Raw genomic sequence first — 23,240 nt, 5'->3', positions numbered from 1 at the left:
CACCAGAGCTGGGACCTCAGTACAGAGCCTCTGCAGGGTCATTGCTGTGACTAAGCAGGCCAGACATTGTGGGGGAGGGCGGACCATGGGGAGGCTCCAAGTCATTGTCTGTCCATGTGAAGTGAACAGGCCCGCTCCCAGTTATCTTGTCTGGGTTTGGAGCAGGCTTGGCTCACCACAACCCAGCCTCGCAATGAGTCAGGGGCAGAGCCGAGAGGCAATTTCCTCCAATAGGCATTTGCTCTTGAGATGTTTGCAGACTTCCAGTGGGCCAGCTGAGCCTCAGCCCTCCCAGCCTTTGCTTTCTGTTTCTGGGCTGGGCCTCTGCCTTCTCCTCAGCTCCCATGGGCAGCTCTGCTTCTCCTCAGTACCCACGGGTGTCTCTGCTTCTCCTCAGAACCCACAGATTGCTTCACTTCTCCTCACTACCCACAGCTATCTCTGCTTCTCCTCATCACCCATGGGTGGCTCTGCTTCTCCTTAGCACCCATGGGTGGCTCTGCCTTCCCCTCAGCACCCACAGGCAGCTTTGCTTCTCCTCAACACCCACAGCTTCACTTCTCCGCATTGCTCATGGGTGGCTTTGCTTTTCCTTGGCATCATGGGGTGGCTTTGCTTCTCCTCAGCACCCACGGATAGCTCCGCTTCACCTCACCATCCACAGGTGGCTCTGCTTCTCAGCACCCATGGGTGCACTTCTCAGCACCCACGGGTGGCTCTGCTACTCCTCAGCATTGCTTGGTGGCTTGGCTTCTCCTCATCCCATGCAGGAGGCTCCTCTTCCCCTCAGTGTCCGCAGGCACTCTACCTCTCCGGAGCACCCATGGGCAGCTCTGCTTTTCCTCAGCACCCACGCGGCTTCCACTTCTTGTCCACCAAGTCCAGCTTTTCTTTATACAGTCCTGAGCTAGCCCGAATGACAAGGCCTAGGTATTTCTCTCTGTGCAGCCTGAGCAGGCGCTTCTCACCCCAGCACATATTTGCCACCCTAACTCTGATGCTCCCCTTTCCTCAGCCCCCTCAGCAGCATCTCTACTCCCAGCCAAGGACGTAGACGTTCCAACCCCTGCTCTTTAGGGGGGTGCCTGCTTCAAGCCCTGTGTGCCAGGACATCCTGGTAAAGCAGTTGTGAGATCAGGGGGTGCAGCCCCAAGCAGGGCACTGGGGTCAGAACTCCATCCCAGACTCCGACACACTGTGCTGCCACACTAGAAAAGTCACTTACTAGCTTCGTGACTCAGTTTCCCCCCCCCCCCCCGTACGCTGAGGATAATGATATGCCCTGCCTCACAGGGCTATTGAGCGCTTTGAGAGGGCACAGTCAGGGTGCTGCTTTTGAATCCGGGGAATGGAGCGAGCAGCTATTGAGCTGTGGCCCAAGACGGGGTCTGGAAGAAGGCTTTTTCCTGGCTGCCTTCTCTGGATCTGGGAGCGGCCGGCCCGTGTGATCCCCGATCCCCCGCTGCGTCCCCCCACTCACACGTGGAGCGAGAGCCTTGGAAGCGCTGGGGCAGCCAGGACACGCCTGGGGCCCGACGGAACGGAGCTCAGGGTTGGCCCCCTCGCTTCCCCCCGAGCACATCCTACTGGGGAGCACAGTGCTCTGGACAGGGGGGTGGCAGGGGCGCCCGTGGGGCCAGGCTCCAGAGGCGATGGGGCAGGGGGCCGCCCCTGGGTGCAGCAGACCCTTTGCAAACCGGCCGTGCGCTTTGCGCTCCGGCTGCCCGTGGGAACGCAGGCGATCCAGGGCAGGGACCGCGGAGAGGTGTCGGGAGGGGCGGGGTATGGGGCGAAGCCACCTTTCGCCTATGTAGGGGGGGCGAGGCGGGGCGCTGGCTCCTCTGGGCTCTTTAGGGAACCAGCCCGCATCCCCCCCCCCCCCACGCACCCACCCACCGCCAGCCCTGCGCACACCCGGGCGCGCAGCCTCCCCTCCCCTAGCGCTCGAAATAGAAGCCGGCCCTGCCCCCGTCCCCTCCCCTCGCTGGCTGAGCATCGCAGGCAGGCAGGCGGCGGAGGGGGAGGGCCCTTTCCGCGGGCCCGGACCTTCCGCCGGGTCTCAGTCGGCCGGCGGCGCGGCGCAGCGCGGAGGGGCTGCAGCAGAGCGCGCTGGACTGGGCTGGACACCCCCCCCCCCGTGGTCTCACCGCCTCTCTCTCTCTCTTCTCTCCCCGCTCCGTGCCCCCCTCTCCTCCCCACCCAGCAGCCGGCGTGTTAAATGGTTTCAGCGCAGGCGGGATGCTTGGCACCAACCTCAAAAGCCTGGAGCTCAGCGGCGAGGGGCCGGAGGAGCTGAAGGGCTACCGGAAAGGGGCCGAGGGCAAGGGCGGCAGCATGATGCCCAAGCGGCCCAAAGCGCCCGGGGCGCACGAGCTGCGGGTCTTCAAGTCGGGCAGCGTGGAGAGCCGGCTGCCGCCCGGCCCCAGCCTGCGCAAGCAGAAGTCCCTCACCAACCTGGCCTTCCTCACCGACGCCGAGAAGAAGATGCAGCTCTACGAGCCCCGCTGGAGCGACGACATGGCCAAGGCGGCCAAGGGCGGCGGGCGCGGGGGGCTGAAAGCCAAGGAAGCCCCGCTCATGTCCAAGAGCCTCTCCAAGTCGGAGCACTCCCTCTTCCAAGCCAGGCTCGCCCCCGGCCTGGCCAAGCCGCCGCTGGCCCCGCTCCCGTCCAGCCTCGGCAAGCCCAGCCGCATCCCCCGCGGGCCCTACGCCGAGGTGAAGCCCCTGAGCAAGGCGCCCGAGGCCGACGGGGCGGAGGACAGCAAATCCGACGACGAGCTCCTCTCCAGCAAAGCCAAGGGCCGGGAGAAGCCGCAGCAGCAGCCGGCGCCGGCGCCCGGCCCGGCGGGGAAGGGGCAGGAGGAGCGAGCCTACCTGAAGGTGGACCCGGAGCTCGTGGTGACGGTGCTGGGGGACCTGGAGCAGCTGCTCTTCAGCCAGATGCTGGGTGAGTCCCGTCCCCGCGCCCCGCACCCGGTACCGTCGGCGAGTTCAACTCCGGAGCGGGATCAGCTGAGCCAGGAGGGAATGAATGAGTAGGGCTTGGGGAGGAGGCAGAAACCCAGCCCCCTATCCCCCCGGAATCCAGGGGCCCGCGGCTGAAAGCGAGGCCGAGTTTGGGGGGAACCTCCTCTCCCCTTTAGGGGGCTTGGTATCGGCATTTGGGTCCAGTTGAGGCTGCGATCAAAGGGACTGGCGGAGGGGGAGGAGTGAAAAGTGCCTAGAGCAAATGCTGAGTCCCGGAGTAGCCACTTGTCTCCTCCTGGGTTTGTCCTTCCCCGCTTCCTTTATTCTGCAAGGCGCCGGCACACTGGGGCTCTTTACGTGGCTCCCCCCCCCCCCGCGTATTTGTCAGTGTTTCGTTGAGGTTCTGCCTTAAAAAATAACACCCCCCCCACACACACACACCCAGCACACACACACTTTGTCTCCGGAGAACAATGCTTGCTTTGGCCAAGCGAGCCTTTCCTAGCCCGAGAGAAACCCCCTGGCTTGGCGGGGCGTGCGAGCTAGAACAGGGAGCCGGGGAAGGCGTCAGGGAGGAGAGAGCAAACGGCCCCCCAGAAACAGAAATGTGCAGGGTAGAAAAGCGGCGCTTTCCTGGGCGTCCTTTGGCTGGTGGAACTGACAAGGGGAAGGGAGAGCTGTGAGATACAGCGATCAGCCCGAGCCCACAAGCTGGGCCTGCATGTGTGTAAAGGTGTGCATGTCATGCTTATGTCACCCGTGTCATTGACAACGGGGAAGGGATAGGTGTGAGGTGTCAGACATCAGCCAGGGACCACAAGATGGGCTGGTGTGTCTGTGTGTGAGGGGGGAGTGATGTGCATGCCATGATATGACTGACATGGGGAAGAGAGAGCTGTGAGATGTCAGGCATCAACCAGAGACCACAAGATGGGCTGGGGTGTGTGTGTGTGTGTGTGTGTGTGTGTATATATAATAGTGTGCATCTGTGTCAGGGCGTGTGTGTGCGGCGGGGGATGGAATGTGACACTCAAGAGGAAAATGGATGACAGATTGTGCCTAGCATCCTAGGAAGAGGCAGCTGCAAATGAATCAACTTTCGTATTTGCAGCTGTGATGATCACAGCTGTGAAAGGGCAGATCTCTGGGGTGGCAGGAGGCTGTGGGTCCGCAGGCAGAAGGGAGGCGCTGGCAATGCTGAACATGGGCTGTCCGAGGTGACATTCATGCAGTAAACACAGGGTGCCCTGAAATGTTGTGTGCTGTTGACCGCTGGCTCTGCGGAATGGTTGGATGTTTCATGGAGTGTGGGGGGGGGAGGGATGTGTGTGCTCTAAGCAATGCTGCTGAGTGCCCGTGGCAGGCAGACATGGAGTGATCTGTGGGAGAAGGGGGCGTGGCCGCTTACCAGGGTCTGTTCCAGTCCCTGTCGAGTCCCTTGTTTGTGGTACAGCTGCAATACAAGCATGAGAAGCAGGCTACTGGGCCGAAAGATGCTCTGATGCCTCCTGTTAAGAGACAGAATCATTTGATGAAGGGATACCCAGTATCAGCTCTGCTCTGACCATCCCCTCTGTTACTATGGCCATCCTCTCCCCCACTCCCCCGTGGTATTACTAGGGACATCTGTCTGACAACATCAGTGATCATGCTCCGGCATGGTGCTGCTGCAGTTCTAGTCCCCATCTGGAGCCCTGGACTCTCTGTAACCCTTCCACGAATGGGCACTTCAGGGGGGCACCAACCGACGGGTGTGAGCTGAGCTGGGGAATAAGCAGCAGCAGCTGATCTGCTCTAAGCACAGAAAAGCCTGTTTCTGTGCAACTGCCTCCCCATGATCAAACACACACACACACACCCCGGAAAACAGCTGATAGTTGGCCCGAGCTGTGTGTAGGGATGGTGCTGCCGGCAAGGAGACAAGGGTGGGAGGGGGAGACTGGAAGAGTTTTTGCTTCTGGAGGTTTGGGCTAGCAGAGAGCTGTGGGTGATACAGACATGAGCTTCACAGCCTTCGTCTGTTACACTGCAGACATGTATTTGTCCACATCACAGAAATTACCACACCCTCGAGTTTGATTGGCAGCCACTGCTCAGGGCTTGGATAGCAATGGGGCAGTGGGTCAGAACTGAGGGGCATTGGCAGAGCTCGGAGTGGGTCCAGCACTGGAATAGCAGGAGGGTCTGCAGAGCGGGCCTGGAGTGCGTTGGCACAGCTGCAGAAGGGAAGCCTCGCACTGGAATAGCAGGGGAGGAGACTAGAGATTTGGTCGATGTGAGATGCCTGGCAAAGCTGGCAAGGCAGAGGATAGAAATAGCAGGAGGTTCTACACTTCAGGAGCAAGATGAATCTGCAAAGCTGCACAGCGGAAAGTTGCACAGCGTCTGGCTGCTCTTTTCCCAGCTCAAAGAAGCAGCCAAGCCCCAGCTTTCAAGTGCTTACGATATTCACGCACATTTCACAAAGGATGAAATATTAAAGAACTGGGGCCTTGGCGAGGCTCAGCATGGGCTGGGGAAGGGGTGGGAGGCTCCATCACTGGCTTGGGTTTCAAGGCTAAACACACAGAATATCCCATTTCCTTGCAGCCCTGGAAAGCTTTCCACGTCCCGTCTTGGCTGAGAATCTGCCCGCTCCCAGCACAAGAGGGGAGTGTAAATCCTAACGCTTGAAGATTTGTCAGAGACACAGGCCAAGACAGCTGCGAAACCCGATCCCTTTCCCCCCTCACGGGGAGCCCCCTGCCCCACTCAGCTGGGATGCAGATGCTCTGCCAACACCACGCCCCAGATCCCAGTCACCTTGCAAAAGGCAGGATTAGAGGCTGGCTCTGGAAAAAATATTATCAGCCCCGGTGTGTGTAATTTCCTGGCACACTTGCAGGAGTTACCTGAACATGTGAGTCTGGGCATGATAATGCCACTATCCAGCCTTGGGGCAGGGAGAGAAGGTCATGGGATATCTACCAGAGACACCCTGGAAGAAAGACTGGGCCAAATCTGCAGCTGTTGTAGCTCATCGCAGCTCCATTGGCTTCAATCGACTTCCACCAGTGGGGGTTCTGGCCCGTGATTTATGTACTGTACCATGTCTGCGCATGGATTTCCTTCCAGCTCAGTGCAGCTTTCTCCGGACGTAACAGTACCTTAGCACTTGGCTCCAAGGAGCCCAAAGAACGTCACAGCTATTAAAGAATTAAACTTCCCAAACCCTGTGAGACAAGCAAGTGTCCCCATTGTGCAGAGGGGGAAACTGAGGCACGGACTAATGATATTTCTTGTCCAAGGCCACATAGTGAGGCAGCTGTGGGAATAGAACCCAGGAGTCCTGATGAGCCATCATTCACTCCAACCAGATCTCTTCCCAAAGCCAGTAATAGAACCCAGGACTCCTGATTTCCAGTCTGTTGAGTCTAACCACTAGATCCACCTCCTGCCTCAGGCCCAGAGCATCCTCTGCTGATGGCAAGCCATGGTCCCACAAATCCAGCTTTAAGGTGAGGTTTTGGAGTCTGGCTCCCATCTGGCAAGTGGCAGTCCAGGTGCTGGATTTGCCCCTGATCAGCAGACCTGCTTAGACTGCAGAACTGGCATGGGGAATCCAGTTCTCCTGCAATATTTTATCCCTTCCACGCGGTAAGGAAAGGGTCATCCCGAAAAGATTTGTTGTGAGCTTGGTCCCACAGATCAGGGAAGGGTCTGGGGCCCCTGTTATTTTTTCCGCACTGGTTCCTCCGTGGCTCAACGCAGCGCATGGCCTGGTCATGTAGGGAAGGAAGCGGGGCTGGGCGGCAGCCAAGGTCTTCCTTTAAATGCAGATGCCTTTGGTCATTAGCAAACAGTCCCAGGACTCTTCCTCTTTCCTGGTGTGGTAGCAAGTATAGCGTGGACTCCGAGAGAGGGATCAGGCCAGGCTCAAAGACCCTCTGCCACTGTGGATGCTTGACTCTGACTTCGGCTTGTGAGGAAGAGCCTAGATTCACCCCCGTGTCTAACCCAACAGCACAGACCTGGTGGAGGAACATCTGCCAAGAGGTGGCAGTGGAAAGCAGCTGTGACTTCCCTTTCCTCTTGAGAGGCAGGTGGTCCAGTGGATGAGGCATCCGGCTGGGACTCAGCACAGGCTTCTATTCATAGCTGCAAATAGCTCTGCGTGACCTTGGGAACGTCCCTGCTCTCTCTGAGCTGCATCTGTGAACTGGGGATAACGACACACCCCTTCGAGATTTATAGGTGATAAGAGTTGCTGCATCCAACTATCTTAGGCACCGTCTGGCCTCCAGCACCACAGTGCCTGAGCACCTGGCTGTATTTACCCTGAGGTAGGGCTGTGTTACTCTCTCCCAGGGCTGGCTCCAGGGTTTTTGCCGCCCCAAGCGGCGGTAAAAAAAAAAGCCGTGATTGTGATCGGCAGCAGCTCCACCGCACAGCTTTCTTCTTTGTCGGCAATTCGGCAGCAGGTCCTTCCCTCTGAGGGACCCACCGCCGAAGAGCCCGATGTGCCGCCCCTTCCTCTTGGCTGCCCCAAGCACCTGCTTGCTGGGCTGGTGCCTGGAGCAAGCCCTGCTCTCTCCGTTTTACAGGTGGAGAACTGAGATGCAGAGAGTACCTCTACGTTGCAAAAAGAACTCTGCACCAGTGAATCTCAGAGCCTTGTCCAGCTGACTCGGGCTGGCAGAACTCTCACAATGGGGCTAAAAACAGCCGCGTAGACGTTTCTGCTCAGGCTCTGAAACCTGGGGAGGGGGTGGATCTCAGAGTCCAAGTGGGAACATTTACACGGCTCAAAATCAGTTGACCTGGCTTCTGGGACTTGCTGCTGTGGGAGTGGTTTGCAGAGAAGACATAGCCCTAGAGAGGTTACGGGTTGGGTTTTCAAGGGCAATCAGATACCTAAAGATGCAGATAGATACCTAGTGAGATTTTTTAAACCAATGGGAGTTAGGCACATATGAAAAATCCCAGTAGGCACCTAAACCTCTTTGGTAACCAGGCTCTATGTCTGCATTGCACACTAACCCTGGGCTCTGTCTCAGGTTTGAGCCTAAGCCCCTGTTCTGTCCACATATCAACCAGTCTGATTTGGGTCAGCAAGTGCTCAGCACCGAGCTCCTAGGACCCTGCTGGGGGTGTGGCTTGGAGCCCATGCCCTGCTGACTCAGCTCCACATCCTGTCACTTCAGCTCAGCTCAAGCTGCAGACCTGAGTCAGAAGGTCAGCACCATGCAGTGTGGATTCATTAGCACAGCTGTGACACCTGGGCCCAGCTGCTGCAAGTCCAATTTACAGTGCAGTGTAGACGCTCTAGGACGGGCTTGGAAACACTGAGTCCGCAAGTCTAAATCCCTCAGAACCGGGCTTAGTGTGCAGGGCAGACGTACTCAAAGTGCCTAGCTCCAAGTTACGCAGGTATTCTGCAGTAGGGTGACCAGAGAGCAAGTGTGAAAAATCGGAATGGGGGTGGGGGGTAATAGGAGCCCATATTAAAAAAAGCCCCAAATATTGAGACTGTCCCTATAAAGTCGGGACATCTGGTCACCCTATTCTGCATCCCTGCAGGGAACTGAACCAGGTCTTTGGAGCGCAGGCTAGGGTCCTAACCACTAGGCCATCCTTCCTGTCTATCTAACATCCCCAGCTTTGTGCTTCTTGGGTGACATGCACCTATATAGCATTGGGTGGGTGGAGGCGGGAGGAAGGGAAATGATTGTGGGTTAGTTTTCAGCATTTCTGTACCATTAATGAGAATGTCCCCAGCTTCCTCCCAGAAAGGGGAAGGAAAGTTCCAAGCCAGGGAGTTCACAGCACTAGGTCAGCAGGATGGAGATTCACATTGTTTCCTGCCTTGCTGCTCAGGGGAAATTCAGGTTCTGATTTGATTCTTTCCTCCCAAGCTTGTGTTTTTGGACACTGTCTTGCTTCTAAATCAGACTGAGGAATGCCGAGGTTTCTCCTCCCAGCCAGCTTGGCCTTGCTCCATCCCTGTGATCACAGCTCCCCCTTCCTGACTGAGCCACTGGACTGCCCCGGGGGTGACCAATGGCATGTGGTGGTGTGCCCTTATGTTGCCTGTGCAAGTACAGGATCGCTGCATGCAGTCTGGCACTGGGCTGCAGCAGGGCCTGCTTGCTTCTCTGTTCTTCCAGGATAACCACTTCCAGATTTACACTGGTAGTTTTAGTCCAGTGGGGTAGAATGTCCTTGGAAAGCAGAGCAGGTCCTACCACTCTGATGTGTCCAATCTCTCAATGCAGAGCAGTAAATAAATGCAACCGCGCAGTTCTGGTTCTTCTTTGCACCAGGGTTCAGCTAAGGTAGCAAACGTGTTGGGGTCCCAGACTCCTCTGAGGTCTGATCTCTGGGCCTGTTTCCACTTTGGGTAAATGAATCTGGGTCCCCCCTGGCTGACACGTGTGCTTAAGGGGGGCCCGAGTCAGAACTCAGGGGTGTCTGGCTCTTGGGTTTCCTTTAGGGTCAGTTACAGAGGTAGAAGCCCATCTCCAGTAGGAACTAAGCAACATTTAGCTAGACTTTTGTTAGGCCTGCTTTGTGGGCCTGATCCTGGGAGGTGCTGAGCTCCCTCAATTCCCATAAAGTCATTAGGAGCCTGGGGATAGCAGGGTGTGGAGTCAGACTTGGCTCTTCCCACATGTGTGCCTGGGATAGGATGGCAGCAGGAAACACTGAGGAGCAGGGATCCCTGGAAATGGCTTCCCACTTGGGTTCTGCAGAGCCCAGATCAGATGGTGGGAGGGACGTGCTGCAGGACACCTCTCTTTTCCATGGGATGGGGAGAGGGCAGAGTGGGGCTGAGAAAGGATTGAGGGGGACTGTGACAGACTCCATTGGAGCTGATGACTGGAAAAAGGCTAATGTAGTGCCGAGCTTTAAAAAAGGGAAGGAGGAGGATCCGGGGAACTACAGGCCAGTCAGCCTCACCTCAGTCCCTGGAAAAATCATGGAGCAGGTCCTCAAGGAATCAATTCTGAAGCACTTAGAGGAGAGGAAAGTGATCAGGAACAGTCAACATGGATTCACCAAGAGCAAGTCATGCCTGACTAACCTAATGGCCTTCTATGAGGAGATAACTGGCTCTGTGGATGAGGGAAAAACAGTGGACGTGTTATTCCTTGACTTTAGCAAAGCATTTGATATGGTCTCCCACAGTATTCTTGCCAGCAAGTTAAAGAAGTATGGGCTGGATGATTGGACTATAAGGTGGATAGAAAGCTGGCTAGATCGTTGGGCTCAGCAGGTAGTGATCAATAGTTCCATGTCTAGTTGGCAGCCGGTATCAAGCAGAGTGCCCCAAGGGTCAGTCCTGGGGCCAGTTTTGTTCAATATCTTCATTAATGATCTGGAGGATCAGCAAGTTTGCAGATGACACTAAACTGGGAGGAGTGGTAGATACACTGGAGGGTAGGGATAGGATACAGAGAGACCTAGGCAAATTAGAGGATTGGGCCAAAAGAAACCTGATGAGGTTCAACAAGGACAAGTGCAGAGTCCTGCACTTAGGATGGAAGAATCCCATGCACTGCTACAGACTAGGGACCAAGTGGCTAGGCTGCGGTTCTGCAGACAAGGATCTAGAGGTTACAGTGGACAAGAAGCTGAATATGAGTCAGCAGTGTGCCCTTGTTGCCAAGAAGGCTAACGGCATTTTGGGCTGTATAAGTAGCGACATTGCCAGCAGATTGAGGGACGTGTTCATTCCCCTCTATTCGGCATTGGTGAGGCCTCATCTGCAGTACTGTGTCCAGTTTTGGGCCCCACACTACAAGAAGGATGTGAAAAAATTGGAAAGAGTCCAGCAAAGGGCAACAAAAATGATTAGGAGGCTGGAGCACATGACTTATGAGGAGAGGCTGAGGGAACTGGGATTGTTTAGTCTGCAGAAGAGAGGAATGAGGGGGGATTTGATAGCTGCTTTCAACTGCCTGAAAGGGGGTTCTAAAGAGGATGGATCTAGACTGTTCTCAGTGGTAGCAGATGATAGAACAAGGATTAATGGTCTGAAGTTGCAGTGGGGGAGTTTTAGGTTGGATATTAGGAAAAATGTTTTCACTAGGAAGGTGGTGAAGCACTGGAATGGGTTACCTAGGGAGGTTGTGGAATCTCCTTCCTTAGAGGTTTTTAAGGTCAGGCTTGACAAAGCCCTGGCTGGGATGATTTAGTTGGGGATTGGTCCTGTTTTGAGCAGAGTGTTGGACTAGATGACCTCCTGAGGTCCCTTCCAACCCTGATATTCTGTGATGCTGGGCTGGGAGGGAAGGTGTCACAGGGCAGGAGCACTACCTGCTCCCTGGTGACAAGGGGTTAACCTCCACTCCCCCTTCCCTGGTACAGATTATCGGGGGGAGGGCTATATACTGGGAGTCAGAGGGGGGATAGTGCCTTTGGGGAGGATGAGCTCTTCACTAAGGGGTCATTGGATGGAGTGTGGCAGAGTGGGTCTGGGTGAGATGGGACAAGATGGATGGGATCGGGTAGGGTGAGGTTGTAGGGTGGGGTGGGACGGGGCAGGGCTGGAGCTGGTGGTGTGGGCCAGGGTATTCCCTGTCACTTGTTCCCTTAGGCTCACAATAATGGGGTCTGATCTCTGGTTGCCCGCGTTGCCCCGGGGAAAGCCCTTGCTGATAGTGACCGTGTTCCCATACTGCTGAGCCAGCCCCGCAGCTGGAGAGATGCGTCTCTGGTCCTTTGGCAATTTGGTTTTAAGATGGTGACATGCTGAGAGGTTGGGCCACTTCCCCATGGGGGATGCTCTGTGGGCATATCTCTGAGTCCAAGTGAATCAATAGATACCCATCAGGGTGGAGAGCGACCGCAGGGTCGGCTTTAGGGCAGGACATTGCATCCCTGGGGGGAGGCCCACTCCAGTGACGTTCCTCCAGCACAGGGAGCCTCCAGGCTCAATAGGTTGCCTGGGGTAGGGGACTGTTTCCTCCCTTGTGCAAGCAGAAGGGTAGGACTGCTCTGCCAGACTCTGAGGACAGAGGATGGTTTACGGTGCATGACCCCAAGGGGCAGTGGTTGGCCAGCAAAGGGTCATGTTTGCAATCCACCCACCCCACAACTGTCCATCATGAATGCACCACACTCTGCCCCCAGGAGCACACCGCCCCTTTCCTAATCTTTGGTCCCCGCCAGCTGGAGTCCTGGAGCAAAAGATGCAACTGGCACCATCACGCCGCTCCTTGTGGTGCTGGCCAGGGCAGGATCTGGCCATATGTGTAGGAACCACTTCACCCACTGGCAATATGCAGCCAGCTCTGGGGTGGAATACAGCAGCTGGGTGGCAGTGCCCAGCAACAATCCATTGAGGAAGAATGCCATATGTAGTAGGGACTGCAGGAGAAGCTTGCATAGGCAGAGCAAGTGCAGAATACGCTCCCAAGTGAGGACCTCACGAAGGGAGAGATTGGTTCGCTGGGGCCACTTCCAAGGCTGACAAGTTTCTTCACTGGCATATAATCAACCCATTGGAGCCGCTGCTTCAGGACACACACAAGCCAGTACACCAGCACAAGAGAGCAGACAGACAGTCCACAGCGGTGTATCCCTAACCCCCCGGGCTCAGTAATGTCTGGTCTCTATGGGGATCATGTTGAGTCTATGGGGAGTGAGGATTTGCTTTGATGGGCTGTGCAGCCTGGCTACCCTTTCTCTCCTTGCCATGCACAGCCGCCTCGGGAATCCGCTCCATCCGCCAAAGGTTTCCCTGGAACGCAGGGAGCTGCCTTTCATGCACTGCACAAAGGACACTCGCTGGGGGTTTCCCATCTGAACCCTGGGAGAGAGATGAGGCTGTTTGAGAACAAAGGTGCTGAGGCAGCCAGCTAGAACTGGGAGATGAACAACAATGCGAAGCCCAGCATAGAGACAGCCTATGCCTGGGTGTGCCCTTGTCACCCTGCACTAGCCCCAGCCTATGGAGCCCGCAGGACTCTGCACATAGGGCTGGAAGGGGGGGTGCCATAATTCCCAGGGGGGAGGGATAGCACTGGCCTGCTAAACCCAGGGTTGTGAGTTCAATTCTTGAGGGGGCCATTTATGGATCTAGGACAAAAATCTATCTGGGGATGGGTCCTGCTTTGAGCAGGGGGTTGGACTAGATGATCTCCTGAGGTCCCTTCCAACCCTGATATTCTATGATTCTTGATGTCAGCCCCAAGGGTGTATTTGGGATGTGACATAAAGCACAGTGACGAGGCTGGGTTACGCGGACACCGACCCATCACAAGATGTCATTGAAGCAAAGAGCATAGCAGGATTCTGAAAGGATTAGGCATGTATAGGAATAATGAAACTATCACCCACAATGACGCTGGCCAGGATTAGCATGGCGGACATGCTGCACAGTGTGCGAGCCTGAATGCCCTCTGTGGGGGGCAGGGAGGCTAGTCCCTCATTGACCACTAGGGGCATTCTTGCACCTTCAACTGGTCATTGAGTGACATGGCAGACAGGACCATTGAATGTGATGGATCCCAGTCTGACCATTGCTAGAATCCCACACTCCAGGCAGTGGACTCTACCTCTCACACAACCTTGGCAGACACCCATCCATCCTCTGCTTTGGCTGCTGGACTGTTCAGTGAAACCTCAAACTCCTGCTGTGGCTGTGGAGGAGGTGTGTCCACCCTGGGGCTATGGAGAAGCCCTGGCATGGAGCTGGACTCTGGAAGACAGAAGTAGATTCTCAGCTGAGCATGATGGTGTCTGCTAGAGCAGCGAGACTCAGACTTCAGCTCACGAGCCACAAACGGCTCTTTAATGTGTCTCCTGCAGCTCTTTGCAGAACATGATATTAAAACATTGGTTAATAATTCAATCACTCAATCTCAGTTATTAACCAATCAGGATGCTTTCACTGTGTTATTAACCAATTGTCGAATAGTTGGTCAGTGATTTTGCTGTGAGAATAATATATATGTAAATGAAACAATGAATTCACACTGGCTCCTTTGGGTAATGTTGATCTTAATTTGGCTCCTGAACCACTGAGGTCTGAGTGTCACTGGACTCGAGGCCTGGAGCATCTCTGAGCTCTTCAGTCTCCTTGCTGTGGAAACACACTCTGCTCTCGTGGCCTGTGGAGGAAGTGTCCACCAGGAACTGTCTTGTGCTCTAGCTGGCCACTCTGTTATCTACATGCTTTTTCTCGGAGCCATCCTTAAATCCTGGAAAGCCGCTGATTCTTCTCTCTGGAGCGTGTCCCTGGTGGCCGGGACAATGGACTGATGCAATGAACCACTTGAGACAGAAGCTTTGAAGGGAGAAGACTGGACAAACTCAAGAGTGTAAACTTTTAGCTTTAGTTTCAGATTGTTTCAGGTTAAGTCCTGGCTCTGTTCAATCCATAGGAGCTGGGCCCTAGACTTCAGTGAGCTCAGGTTTCAGTTCCGAGAGGCAGGAGTTGCTCCTGTGTAAGAGGATAACTTAAGTGCAACCTTGCCCCGTGGCTGGGATACACCCCTGGGAGTCAAGGAAGCTGGGTTCTCTTCACTGAGTCACTGGGTGACCTTGGGCAAATACCTTCCCTGTGCCTCAGTTTCCCCATCTGTAAAATGAGGATACTGGTATCTCTTGGAGGGTTACAGACATAAGGCACAATAGACAAACTGAGTCTATTATTGTATTATTTCTCTGTATTTACCAATGGCAGAATAGCCACTGGAAGTACATGACCCATGAATGGACGTGGGCATTCAGGCATCTAAATCTCATCCCCCTAGCAACTTACTTAATACGTGTGCAGCATGTAGTGCCTTCTCCAGAGGTCGGACATCAGTCGGGTAACTTCCCTGCAGGGGTCAATGGCCACAGAGCTTGGAACAAATCCAGACTGGTGCAGGATCCCTTTTGATCAGACTAGACAAGGCGATGGTGTTCGAAGTGCAGGTAGGGCTAGGGAAAAGGGACTGGGTGGAGAGCCATGGGAAGCAAAGCTCTTTCTTCATCTCCAAAGCAGTATAGACAGCAGAAGTGCCGGTTCCCCTCACACACTCCAGCGATGTTCTTCACAATGGGGCATCTGCCAGAGCTAGAGGAGAACTCCGTCTTTGCATTCAGTCCTTGGCCTGCCCGTGGTGATGGCCAGTTGGTACCAAGTATGAGGTGTTTTTTGTGAGACCCACCAACTCACCTGAAATTTAACAGGCAGATATCAGATCATACCAGTTTTCAGTCACTGCAGAAGTAGTTGTCTGCAAACCGGTGGCCTCTGCATGAAAGCCAGAACTATCCATTCCCCCTTGCCTGGCGATTTACGTGCTCTGGGGGCGCGCTTTGCTCACTACTGCCTGAATTCTCATCTCTGCTTCATGGTCCATATGCCAGAAGGACACACAGGCTTTTACCTTAGTGCAACACTGACCAAAATGTAAGATATTTGCTGCCTCTTAACATCTTGTTGTTGTGGGGTGTCACCCATGTAACAATACCCAAGTCTTTGCAAGGACTGCACAAACAAAGCCACCTCCATTAATCAGGCGCAGCCTGCACCCGCTGGGAGAGGCCACTGGCCCCATCAACCACATGTGTTTTACAGAGACTATTTCAAACATCAAATTATACCTTCCATGTCATCTGGAGACAGAGGTTTCTCATCAAAGCTCAGTGGGAGCTGGGATTGCTAACTCCACTGGCAGCAGGCCCCAGCGTGACAGGGCATAGAGACCATGTGGGCAGTGTGGTGGGAGAACCCAGTTTAGAATGTCTTGAAGCTACTTTTCTCTGTGTGTGTTTGTGGGTGGGTGGGTGGGTGTGTACGTACACAAGAGGGCATATGATATGTGTGTCTCAGTACATGCTGTAGTTGCTGGGGGAGGTGCTCTGTGTGCGTGTTTGTGTCAGTGCAAGAGTGCATATGCTGTGTCAGTACACGATGTATTTGCAGTAGTGGGTGCACTTTGTGTGGCGGGGGGGATGAATGGGGTGGAAGCAGGCGTGAGTATGAGCAGCGGTTTGCCATGAAAAGGTCAGCACTTCCCGGAGATTTCTAGGAGTGGTGTCTGAGATCCCACAGGTACTTTCTGTTCTAGGTTTGGCAATAATGCAGCCGGCTCTGGGCAGTGCCTGTTGTAGAGGATGACTCTTAAATGGCAGCCGCTGAAGGGAGGGGTGCGCATGGGGGCAGGGGCCAGCATGGATGTGCCTGGGGGCAGGACACCAGGTGCCTCTGTCTCCTTGCATCCCCATGCCATGGCTGGGTACGACAGAAACCCATGCTTGTGCTGGCTGGCCCTGGATGGTCAGGATGGCTGTCATGGGGCCCTTCCTGCACTGCAGTGGCCAGCTGCGGAGAGGGAGCGTGCCGCTTGTCCTTGAACGCTGGAGCAGTGGGTGCAGGTCTCCTGGGGACGTGGGAGGCATGTGGCTCAGCAGTGCTCTGGCTGGGGCTATGCAGCTCCAGGCTGTCCTGAGTCACAGGTACGCCCAGTGTGTCCAGTATCATCACCTCTGGCTCACGGCTGGGGATCTCAGAGGGGAAGGGACTGGCTCAAGGTCACCCAGCAGGTCGGAATGGAATTCAGGAGTCCTGCCTGCCAGGCCTGTGCTCTGCCCACTAGGCAGGGCTTCCTGTTCAAGAATGTTCCCTTCCTAACAGGGTTGTCAGGGGCTGGAGAGGCAGCAGGCTGCCTGTTTGAGGACAGCCAGGTCCCCAGAGAGGGAGCTGGGAGGATGGGGAGAGAAGGACCCAAGCCGCCCACAGTCTTCCAAAACTCCTGGACCCAATGGCAACTCAGGGAGCAGTACCTTGCCACCTAATTCCTTCACTAATTGACTAAAAACCCCTGTCATTCACAGCAGCAGGGAAGTCGGTTGGCTGGCACATGACAAGTCCTGCTCAGAGGCAGCCCCACTCCCAGAGGAGGTGCTGCTGCCCAAAGCGGCTGTGCGTGCGCCGCTCCCCATCTCACCCGCCTGCTGGCCATGGGGCCTGGTGCCTCTACCCTTCCCCTCGGTTATTGCTGCTCTGTTGAGTTAAGCAGCAATAGGGCTGCGATGCTGCTTTACGAGGCAATAACCCGGCCCCATATGCACAAGGAGGCCAAAGGTCAAGTAGCTGTCCCCACGTCAGCAGCAGATCGTTGCCTGGTAAAGCCACACCGTGGTGCTCAGAGCACCATTGTGCTAATGTTGCTCTGCTTGCAAGTCCCCAGTGCCCTGGCGCTCAGGTGAGACGATTGGTAGGGAGGCAGATTTCCTTCATGCCAGCTGTAAAATCTGGAGTAAAGCTCCTGAAATTGGGACATGGGGTAGGAGGGAAGGATCCTGCCCTCCTGTCACCCTCTGGTCCCAGGGCTTCATCTAGATCCTTCAAGTGACCATTGCTAGGCTCCTTTCTTGAAATACCATGTTTCCAAACGAGATGGCTGTAATGGCCTCTAGGAGGATACAAGCTGGTAATTTCCCCTTTGCTTAGCACGTGACGGGCATGGCAGGGAGGGTGTGCTGACACTATCCAGGAATCACTGAGCCCATGGGTTGGGACAGGTTCTGTGTTCTTGCCGGAAACTTTGAACTGGGAGGAGGAGGGTGAAATCAAAACATTTTCTTCCAAAGTTTTCAGTAAAAAAGTGAACCCCCACCCCCAAACCTGATTCGTCGCTTTGGTTGCCTAAAACTGGAAATATTTTGCATTTTAATTTCTGCAGTGAAAATCTGAAAAATTTGCTGAAACTGGCAAGTGTCCATTTTGATTAAAATCCATTTTTTTGTCCCCAAAAACCATTCTGAAAACATTGGCCTAGGCCCCCTCACGAGCATAAGTCTATCCAGAGAGCCACCGTGCCTATCTCCTAGCAGACATGGGCAGGGAAAGCAGCAAGAGGACAACTCCACAGCTGGGCTATTAGCTCAGGAAACGAAAGCACGGGGCTGGGAGCTCGAGACCTGAGCATCACTTGGTGTTGGTGTTGCCCTGCCTGAGGGATTATCCCATCGAGGTCCTGATCTCCTAGCCAAGCCACTTCTGGGTGATGCAATTTAAGAATTTTTGTGCTGGGTGATGCAACTCCGAGAACCTCCAGGCCTGTGTGATGCATGGTTAGCAGCCTGATGCAATTCCCGGGGCCTCTGGCTCTGGTGACATATGCCAGAACGCTCAGTAGATCCCTTGGCTTTGCCCAGCTCTTAGTTTATGATCATTGTGCATTGTGTCCTGGGCTTTGCTTTGCGTTTTCCCTTGCTGCCGCAGGCCTCACTTCTCTCAGTGGCTGGAGCATTATTTCCAGCATGAGTCCCCTTTCCCACCATAGCCTCTATTAGTATCCAGCACCCCCATCCTTGTCACGTCCAGTTGAGTTACCACATCCTTGATTTCCCAGTCAGCTTCATGCTTCATGGTGCAGGATAGTTATTCACCTCCGTGCCTCCTTCAGTCCCGATCTCATTAAAACCTCCAGGGGAAGCACTCAGCCGGCATTTGTGCCTCCTTTACCTTGGGGAATTCATTCCAGGTCAGTGCAGAGCTGCAGATAACATCCTTTAAGGTGCGTAACCTTTTAATGATGACAACCATTGGTGACGGGCCATCTCCTGTGACAAGTGCTTTCATCTCTAGATGTCAGTGGATGGTAGAGCAGCTCCTTCAACGTAGCAAGGGGCAAGAGCTGTTGAACGAAGGACTTGAGCTCAAATCCTGGTGCTTGCATGTGATTAGCAAGTTAGGTCAGTTGAAGCGTGAGTTGTTGTGCTACCTCCAGTGGCTGGAGCCCAGCTGGGATACAAGCCCAAATTCTGTTTTGTGAGATGGAGACACTCCTTAATATGGAGTGGTTAGTCCTGTGTTTGTAGAGCAGGGGGTCCTGGATTGTGTCCCCACAATGCTGTATGTGTCCGTGGTACCACAATGCCATGTGTGTGAGTATATGGCAGTACTCCAGTGATGTGTGTGTGTGGTTGTACAATAATGCTTTTGTGTGAAACAGCAATGTTGTGTGTGTGATGGCACAGCGATACTGAATGTGTGTGTGTGTCATAGCTGTGACAAGTGCAAAGCAGTTGGCTGGCTAGTGGTTTAGAATCTCTGATGCCGGGCACCAGTCCTGCCTATGTCACAAACCAGCCTCCTTTCCAAGCAGGGTGGCCACCACAGCACCGGTTCACCCCCAGCACACCACTTCCAGAGGGCAGCGTTTATTCATCAGGGTCGAGTTTGCCCCGGCTGTGCAGGAGGCTGCACTGAGCAAAGTGGGTGTGGCTCTTGTCTGTAGCACCTGGGGTAAGCCAGTCCCTTGGCTTTTCTAGCCCCTGTGTCTCAAGCACACTGTCCTCAGAGTTGTGCTAGCCCTGGACATGGAAAATCAAACCAGACTCCCGCACCCCTTTGCTGTGCAGTGCCTTCTGTCAGAGGGCGAAGTGGTTCCCCTGGGGGGCGGTTTGCTGCACTGGAGTGGTGATGATCTCAACCTGCGGCCCAGCATAAAGCTCCAGGAATGCTGAGCAGGTCTGATCTGGAGAGCAGGGGAGTTCTGATGATGCCCCAGGGCAGGGCTGAGCAGGGGACTGGAGCCCAGCGGGCGAGGGGTAGACAGGAGCATCTCTGCCATACCGCATTGCAGCTTTGAGCTGGGGAGCAGAGCCCGGAGGGGAGCAGGGGATGCTGCATTGCAGAGCTGAGCTGAGAAGCTGTGCAAAAGTGGCTCTATCTGTGGCAAAGCAGGAGTGACACTGCAGAGCTGCGCTGATCAGACCCTCGCATTAACTCGGCTGTTTTCTAATCTGTTCCTTTCACGTTGTGTTTTCCGCCGTCGCGGCTTTCCTTCTTCTCCTCCCTTCTTGCCTTGTCCAAGCAAGACAGTAAGGTGGTGGTTATTCATTCTCGAGTAGGGCTGAGACTCGTCTCCTGTTGGAAGGAAGTACCAGAGCCTGGCTCTCTGGAGTTCGGGGCACTTGCTTATTGCAAGACTTCTCCTCATGTAGTCAGGGGATAGGATGTTTTGCCACGGTGGCAGAGTACAGCTTAGCAACTGTCAGTGCCCAGAGGGAAAGAGAGTTGGAGAGGCCTGAGGTTTTTAAGAGCTGGAGAGGCCCTTAGAGGTTTTTAAGGCCCGTCTTGATGAAGCCCTGGCTGGGATGATTTAGTTGGGGTTGGTCCTGCTTTGAGCAGGGGGTTGGAAGGGACCTCAGGAAGTCATCTAGTCCAACCCTAATCATCTATGATTCTATGGGGATAGTGCAGCGTGCTAGCTGTTTGGGGTGGCCCAGGCCAGGGCACGCACATGCGCGCACACACACCCTTACCTACCTGGCACGAGCACTCGTATGCCAGCAAACATATTAAACAAATAATGCACCTTGTACCACAGAGACCCACCATGTACATCTATCGGTCCCCATGTATTCCGAGACTCACCCACTCCTTCACAGAGACGTACACATGTTCGTGCCCAGACGCTGTACTGCGACGAAGCCAACCGTTCACACAGATGCTTTCCCGGATTAGACGCTGGCTGCCGTGGAGTATACAGCAGGTCTCCCTTCCAACCCTGTGATACTCGTGCAGTGATAATCGTACCTCCCACTTACAGCCCTTTTCATCTGTCTTCAGCATGTCTGTGGCCCTTCTTGGCGTCGCACCCAAGAGCTGAAACCAATGGGAGTTAGGAGCTTAGGAAGATCTCACTAGGCACCTACCTGCAGCTTTAGAAATTTGTCCCCAAGTGTCTTCCCCCAAGGTCATACTGGAAGTCTGGGGCAGAACCAAGATTGGAACCTTGGTCTCAGTCCAATGCCCTGACCTCTGTACCATCCTTCCTTGCTGTCATTTTCCACCTGCTGTACAGAGCATATGTTAAGGGCTGTTATAAAGAGGAGGGTGATTGATTGTTCTCCATGCCCTACCAGGGAAGGATAAGAAGCAATGGGCTTAATCTGCTGCAAGGGAGACATAGGGTAGATATTAGGGAAAACTTTCTAACCATAAGGGGAGTTATGCTCTGGAATGGACTTCGAAGGCAGGTTGCAGAATTCCCATCACTGGGGGTCTATAAGACCAGGTTGGACAAGCACCCATCAGGAATGGTTTAGGTTTACTTGGTCCTGCCTCAACATGGGGGGCCGGAATAGATGATCTCTCAAAGTCCCTTCCAGCCAGACATTTCTATGATTATCTAATCAATCCTCACGGCAATGCAGGTAATAAGGATTATTCCATTTCACAGAAGGGGAGACTGAGGCACAGAACAAGGACATGACTTTCCCCACATCACAGAAAGAGTTAACTTCAGAGCCAGGAGCAGGGCTCAGGATTTCCTGGTCCATGTAGAGATCATTAAACCACACTTCTTCCTCAGCAGGTGCAAGCTCTTCTTCCAGCTGCCGGTGAAGCAGCTTGTGGGCCAGGCTGATAGCCAAGTCCCCATAGATCACTGGCCAGTTGGCCACACTGGCCTGCAGGACGGAAGCCTGCTCTCCTGCTCAACACAGTGGAATGTGCTGCCTGCACCTGCAGAGGTCATCTGCCTCTTTGGTTCATTTTAAAATACTGTGTCTCCGGCTCAGTGCAGCTGCCGAAGCTGGCAATCCTTCTTGGGCGCAGCAGGGAGATGCTGAGGACAGTGGTTTGAGTACCGATACCCCAGTGTGTGACCTAGCAGTGGCACACGGTAATTGCACCGTGATCCAGAGATGGGGAGGTGGGGGGCTTTACTGCCACTTGCATAGTGGATATTGTATCCAGAGGAGTTTCCATTCAGTGACAAGTTAGGTTCCATTAGGAACAAGGGAACCAGTTTCTATAAAATAAGGACTGACCTGACCTCACACCCAAACCTAAAAGTTGGAAAACATTTAGAGAACTGCCCTCCCAACCTCTAATTTTCATTTTGTGGCAGCATGTAACGTGGTTCCATCTTGGACCAAAAGGGACAGTGCCAGGATCCCATAAGAAAGTTGGAAATCAGGAGTGGGCCAATGCACACAAAATTAACAGGAGTTTGTAGGCCCAAGAGGTTCAGTTATGCAACTGTTGTCTGAGTGCTACTCAGAACTGAGCTTCCGAACTTTTAGGGCTTGTCTCCACACTGGGTAATGCGCCCTACAGGGATGTGTTTTCTAAAGAACGCTGATGTGTTGCACGTTAATTGGTCTGTGCAGACCCTGCTGGTGCTCACTAAAGGCATCCCAGGGTGCTTTAACATAGCGCTGTTTCAAACAGCACTACATCAGAGCACACCAGCAAGGTCTACCCAGACCAATTAATGTGCAACACCTGAGTGCATTTTAGAAATCACTCTGCATAATTCACATAACACCACCATGTAGACAAGCCCTGAGATGCATTCATCACTAGTGATGAGGCCGTGAGCAGACCATTCTGGCCCTCGGAGATGAGCTCTCTCTGGAGACAGTGGTACCCCAGTTAGGGGTATATTCATAGAAGGATACAGTCAGATCGGGATTTGGCTGCAAATTTCATGGCTCTGGCCTATGTCTTTGTTGAGCCCAATCTGAAGAACCAAACCCAGATACTTCCAAGCTTCGGAGAAGTTCGGTTTTGGATCTGAATGAAGATCCAAATTCCAGCTCTTCCTATCCCTAGATCCTTTGCAGTAACGATGTGAGGTGGTCTCATCACGACGTGCGACAAAGCCAAATGTGAGATGCTGCAACGAAACAATGAACGATTGCTGCACAGTGCCAGGCTTTTCTGTGATTGCCAGTCCGCTGTGCACAGGAACAGTCTGCTCCACCAGCCACTCCGCTCTAGGGCAGCCAGGAACAAAGCCCTCCACAAGGTCTATGTCTACACAGAAAATGCTACCATGGCACAGCTGCAGTACTGCAGGGCTCTCCCATCGCCAAGAGGCGGTAGCTGGCTCAAGGGAAGAATTTGTCTGTTGACTTAGTGCTGTCTACACGGGGTTTACGTCGGCTTAGCTGCATGTCTTGGGGGGAGAGGCTGGATTTTTCATTCCTCTGGCGATGTAGCTGTGCCGATGTAACTTTTCAGTGTAGACCAGCCTGGGGCTAATGCCGAGCACTTCTGAAAATCCAGCCTTTAGGCTTTTTGTATGGGACTGAAATGTCCCGACACGATCTTCTAAATCTCTTCTCTAAGCGACCTGAGTTTCCTGGCTCACACAGTGGTTCTGAATCACACTTACAGCCGAGATGCAGGTATGGGTCGGTTGCTGGCTATTTATATACATGTAAGCATTTGCCATGTCTGCAGGCTGAGAATAGCTCTCTAATTAGGCATTTTTCACAATCTGATGCCTCTTGCCTATGTGCCTTGTGATGTTCTCAGACCTCTGGCA

The 23,240-nt window shown here is 54.1% G+C and overlaps 2 protein-coding genes across 11 annotated transcripts in view; one reads left to right on the top strand and one right to left on the bottom strand.

The window, feature by feature from the left end:
• The window catches only part of PPP1R12B (protein phosphatase 1 regulatory subunit 12B), a 602,395-nt gene that overhangs the window by 6,766 nt on the left and 572,389 nt on the right, over positions 1 to 23,240 (bottom strand). The window lies entirely within an intron of this gene.
• NAV1 (neuron navigator 1) overlaps positions 1 to 23,240 on the top strand; it is a 285,045-nt gene that overhangs the window by 101,643 nt on the left and 160,162 nt on the right. For 6 of the 8 annotated variants that reach the window (XM_050956065.1, XM_050956064.1, XM_050956063.1 and 3 more), the window contains exon 4: positions 2,204 to 2,947. The exons of 1 other annotated variant lie outside the window; for it this stretch is intronic. In XM_050956065.1, coding sequence (XP_050812022.1) covers positions 2,204 to 2,947 — 744 coding nt within the window. The remainder of the gene's footprint in view (positions 1 to 2,203; positions 2,948 to 23,240) is intronic. One more of the 8 variants, XM_050956060.1, reaches the window with a different exon arrangement.

Source organism: Gopherus flavomarginatus, chromosome 5 (genome assembly GCF_025201925.1).
Source record: "Gopherus flavomarginatus isolate rGopFla2 chromosome 5, rGopFla2.mat.asm, whole genome shotgun sequence".
NCBI classification, from domain to species: Eukaryota; Metazoa; Chordata; order Testudines; family Testudinidae; genus Gopherus; species Gopherus flavomarginatus.
Note: the sequence above shows the minus strand (reverse complement) of the source record. Positions and strands in the feature narration are given on the sequence as shown.